This window comes from Apodemus sylvaticus, chromosome 1 (assembly GCF_947179515.1).
Source record: "Apodemus sylvaticus chromosome 1, mApoSyl1.1, whole genome shotgun sequence".
NCBI classification, from domain to species: Eukaryota; Metazoa; Chordata; class Mammalia; order Rodentia; family Muridae; genus Apodemus; species Apodemus sylvaticus.
The window spans coordinates 65,069,500-65,075,081 of NC_067472.1; the positions used below are offsets into that span (position 1 = coordinate 65,069,500).

At 42.8% G+C, this 5,582-nt stretch overlaps 1 protein-coding gene across 1 annotated transcript; it reads left to right on the forward strand.

The window, feature by feature from the left end:
- The first annotated feature begins 539 nt into the window (after nt 1-539).
- LOC127678834 (olfactory receptor 13G1-like) lies at nt 540-1,454 on the forward strand. The gene has a single exon (XM_052174095.1). It carries the CDS (start codon nt 540-542, stop codon nt 1,452-1,454), a length of 915 nt encoding a protein of 304 aa, XP_052030055.1.
- The last annotated feature ends 4,128 nt before the right edge of the window (nt 1,455-5,582 follow it).

A 5,582-nucleotide genomic window follows, 5' to 3' on the forward strand; every position in this document is an offset into this window, starting at 1 on the left:
TCACTAATACATGCACGAACAACTATAGTTTGTATAGGTTCAGTGCACCAGTCACCTGTGATGATGGTTGATGCTGTTCTATATGGTCAGGTAAGGGACATTTTGTCATCTTTCTTTCTTCCCTGTTCCCATTCACTGTCTGAGCTCCTGAATAGAAGTTAGTCACAACTATTCCTGTTACCAGGATACACAGACTTTCACTCCATGGAATATTCCTGTTTCTGCTCCATACTAACTGAAGTTCTGGGGAAAGAAACCTCCTAGTGTAGAAAGATCCTATATCTCAAAGGTTTGTGAGAAGCTACATCAGTCTCCTAGAAGTCTTGCAACTAGTATGATGTCTACAGTATTTGCTGGTACAGAGTCCTATTCTTACCCCCATGTAACACTGAGGTTTGGGTTCTAGGTGAGTCTCACCACATCTGGGTTGGGTTGTTAGCACGAACTGGAACTAGAGCATGTCTTTCATCTTCAGATCCTATCAGAGCTGCCACAGAAAACTTACTGCCCCTGGATCCTAAGTCCACTCCAGCTTTCTGATGAATCAGACACTGGTCACAGATTTCCTCATCCTGGGATTCTCAGAAATGCCTCACCTTCGGGTACCACTTCTCCTCGGCTTCTTCTGCCTATACATGGCTGCAATCTCAGGAAACCTGCTCATTATGGTGACAATCAGTGCAAGCCCAACCCTGCATACCCCCATGTACTTCTTTCTGGTCAACTTGGCCGTGGTGGACATCCTGTGCACCTCCACCATCTTACCCAAGCTACTGGACACTATGCTGTGGGGAAGGACCATCTCTTATGGGGGCTGCATGACCCAGCTCTTCTTCTTCACAGGGTCCATGGGGGCAGAGCTTCTGCTCTTCTCAGCTATGGCCTATGACCGCTTCGTGGCCATCTGCTGCCCTCTGCATTATAGTACCTGGATGGGCCCCAGGGTGTGTGCATTCCTGGCTGGCATTGACTGGGCCATCAGCCTGTTTAACACTAGTGTGCACACAGGCCTTATGATGCGTCTACCGTTCTGCAACTCCAATGTGATAGAGCACTTCTTCTGTGAGATTCCTCCACTCTTGAAGCTCTCCTGTGCTCCAACACAAGTAAACGAGGACATGGCCTTTGCAGCAGATGTGTTCTTTGCTGTTGGGAACTTCTCTGTGATCATCCTCTCCTATGGCTTTATTGTGGCCAGTATCCTGAAGATACGCTCAGCTGAGGGCAAGCAACGGGCCTTTTCCACCTGCTCTGCACACCTCATCGTGGTCTCCATGTACTACTCCACCATCATCTACACCTACATTCGCCCTTCATCCAGCTACTCACTGAACAAGGACAAGGTGGTGTCCATCATCTACACCTCGGTGGCACCCACCTTGAACCCCCTCATCTATACTCTGAGGAACAAGGATGTCAAAGTTGCACTTCAGAAACTTCTGTCCTACTGCTGAGACTGCCATCACCACTGCATTCAGCCAGCTGGACTGAGGGATCACAGGTTAGGTAGAAGTCTCTGTTCCTTTTTCTGAGGATACACCTAGTTGAACTATAAGAGACAAGTTTTGGACTGCTGCCCTTCACCAGGAAGTCCTGTGGCGGTTAAGTAAATCCTCAGGAAGCATCAAATGTTGGTGTGGCATATCCTAGCCCTCTCTGCTTGCAGCAGTATAGGAGCTACAGCATAAACACTTCTTTATGCCCACATTGTCATTTTATCCATAAAGGCTACTCAATCTTGGTTGTGACTGACTTGTAGGTAGGAGACCTGGGGATGAAAAGTGTTCTGGAGGTTTTAGGGCAATTGTTCTGTCTTGTAAGTAGAATATCTTTAAAAAAAAAAAGATTCCTTCCACTTTTTAGTAACTCTGAAAGAGATTTCTGCTGCAAGCTCTTGGCATGCTGTGTGCATGTGTGAAGAAATACAGCCCATCTTTGCCTTCCATGCTGTGCACTCTGAATGAACAATGCTAATCAGCAGCTTCCCTGGCATAAGTGTATCACATCCTGGAGGGTGTCAGCAGAAGTTTGCTATATGCCTGAGAGTTCTTGGTGCCAGAGCATTATAATTCCCACCATGAAGTAATGCAGCAGGGCTGCTGTGTGCTTGGGACAATGTTGTTTCAGAGGATGTGGCCAGAAAGGGACTGTGAGAGGGAAACCAGTTGCTGTCCCTCAGAAGCTGTTCACTTCTTCAGAAACCTCATGGCCCATCCAAACCCTCTCTTCTAGGCTGGGCTGTCTCAGGTCCATATGCTAAACTCTGGTGTCCTGTTGACCTGTTTCCCTCTTCCCAATTGAACCCTGTTCCTTTAAATGTTGTTTCTTCCTTTTTCAATACTAATTTAATTAGTTACATTTTGGATTTTTTGGAATTTTGTTTTAAATGTCATGTATGTGTCTAATATTTATATCAATCTGCCCTCATCCATTCAGCCCATTCTGTGCCCTCTTCAACTTCATGGCTTTCTTTTCCCTCTTTTTGTCATCATTGTATAGATGTGAATAAATGTATAAATACAACTTGTTGTGCATTAATGTTTCTTTTTTGGCATTTTTTTATTCGATATATATTTTTTTTTACATTTCAAATGATTTCCCCTGTTCTAGACCCCCACTCCCCGAAAGTCACATAAGCCCTCTTCCCTCCCCCTGTTTTCCCACCCAACCCTTCCGACTTCCCTGTTCTGCTTTTGCCCTATACTGCTTCACTGAGTCTTTCCAGAACAAGGGGCCACTCCTCCATTGTTCTTGTACCTCATTTGATGTGTGGATTATGTTTTGGGTATTCCAGTTTTCTAGGTTAATATCCACTTATTAGTGAGTGCATATCATGATTCATCTTTTGAGTCTGGGTTACCTCACTTAGTATGATGTTCTCCAGCTCCATTCATTTGCCTAAGAATTTCATGAATTCATTGTTTCTAATGGCTGAATAGTACTCCATTGTATATATATACTACATTTTTTGCATCCACTCTTCTGTTGAGGGATACCTGGGTTCTTTTCAGTTTCTGGCAATTATAAATAGGGCTGCTATGAACACAGTGGAGCATGTATCCTCATTACATGCTGGGGAATCTTCTGGGTATATGCCCAGGAGTGGTATAGCAGGATCTTCTGGAAGTGAGGTGCCCAGTTTTTGGAGGAACCGCCAGAGTGGTTGTACCAATTTGCAACCCCACCAGCAGTGGAGGTGATATTTAGATGCATTTAGAGCTGACAACTTAGTATTGGACAACAAATCAGAGGTTCAGTCCATGTAGAAGATTGATTTTCCCTCTCAGCAGGCACTAATTGCCTGACACTCCTCAGATGTCCACTATCCATGTTAGTGTGTCAACTGGAGCTGTCATTGTTCAGGTCTTATTTAAATAACCTTATTCTTGGGGTTTTGTAGGTACAGCTTCCCTGACATCTACAGAAGCCACAATATTGCAGTAGACATCTTTGTCCTCTGGGTCATAATTTTTTTCACTCCTTCTTCCTTGATATTCCTGAAGGTTTAGGTGTGGGATTGGGTTGTAGCAGCAGCCATTACGACTAAGCACCTCACAATTTGTCTCTATATTTTGATCAGGTGTGGCATTAGTAATAATCTCTCTCTGCTCTAATAAGAGCTTCTTTGATATGGGGAAAGAGCTATATTTCTCTGTGGACATAAAACAATTATGAAGAATACAGATAGACTCTATATTAGTTTGGGAAAACAGTAGTAATAGGTTCTATCCTATTGTCTATGACATGTCCACCACAGGTGGTTGGTTAGGTTTACATTACAAGTGGAGTTTATGTCAAGCTCCAGCCTCAGCCTGGAAAGGTACCCTGGCCAGAGCCCAGGTATCAGACAAGGCCTAGAGTTTGCCATGACCATAGAACGTCAGTGGAGCAGCTGAGATGGAAGTCTTCCAACCACCATTTGCACCAGGGAACTGGGCAGCTCCACAGCCTTCTGTGCATAGACCATGACAGAAGAGAGTTGGTCTTCTAGAAGTATGGACATAGACTTACAGACCCACAGGAGGCACAAGCTCTAGCCAGAGACACCAAGACCAACTAACACCAGAGATAACCAGATGGTGAAAGTCAATTGCAAGAACCCTATCAACAGAAACCAAGGCTACTTGGCAACATCAGAACCCAGTTCTCCCACAAGAGCAAGCCCCAGATACCCCAACACACTGGAAAAGCAAGAGTTTGATTTAAAATTGCATCTTATGATGCTGATAGATGACCTCAAAAAGGACATAAATAACTCTCTTAAAGAAATATGGGTGAACATGGGTCAACAGGTAAAAAAGCCCTTAAAGAGAAAACACTAAAATCCATTTAAAAAATACAGGAGAACACAAACAATCAAATGAAGGAACTGAACAAAACCATGAAGGATCTAAAAGTAGAAGTAGAGACAATGAAGAAATCACAAAGGGAGACAACTCTGGAGATAGAAAACCTTGGAAAAAAATCAGTGGTCATACATGCAAGCATCAACAACAGAACACAAGAGATAGAAGAAAGAATCTCAGGTGCTGAAGATACCATAGAAAACTGACTCAACAGTCAAAGAAAATGTAAAATGCAAAAAGCTTGTAACTCAAAACATCCAGGAAATCCAAGACACAATGAGAAGGCCAAACCTAAGGATTATAACTTCTTGAGTTCTTTGTATATATTGGATATTAGCTCTCTGTGGGATTTAGGGTTGGTAAAGATCCTTTCCCAATCTGTTGGTTGCCATTTTGTCCTTTTAACAGTATCCTTTGCCTTACAGAAACTGTAATTTTATGAGGTCCCATTTGTCAATTCTTGATCTTAGGGCATAAGCTATTGGTGTTCTGTTCAGGAACTTTCCCCCTGTGCCCATGTCCTCAAGGGTCTTCCCCAGTTGCTTTTCTATTAGTTTCAGTGTGTCTGATTTTATGTGGAGGTCCTTGATCCACTTGGAGTTGAGCTTAGTACAAGGAGATAAAAATGGATTGATTCACATTCTTCTGCATGCTGACCTCCATTGAGCCAGCACCATTTGTTGAAAAGGCTATCTTTTTTCCACTGGATGTTTTCAGCTCCTTTGTCGAAGATCAAGTGGCCATACATGTGTGGGTTCATTTCTGGATCTTCAATCCTATTCCATTGATCCACCTGCCTGTCACTGTACCAATACCATGTAGGTTTTAACACTATTGCTCTGTAGTATTGCTTGAGGTCAGGGATACAGATTTACCAAGAAGTTCTTTTACTGTTGAGAATAGTTTATGCTATCCTGGGTTTTTTGTTATTTGAGATGAATTTGAGAATTGCTCTTTCTAACTCTATAAAGAATCCAAGAACACATCAAAACGATCATCCACAATGACCAAGTAGGCTTCATCCCAGATATGCAGGGATGGTTCAATATAAGGAAATCCATCAATGCTATCCACTACATAAACAAACTCAAAGAAAAAAACCATATGATCATCTCATTAGATGCAGAATAAGCATTTGACAAAATTCAGCATCCTTTCATGCTAAAAAGCCTTGGAAAGAACAGGAATTCAAGGCCCATACCTAAACATCATTAAAGCAACATACAGCAAACTGGT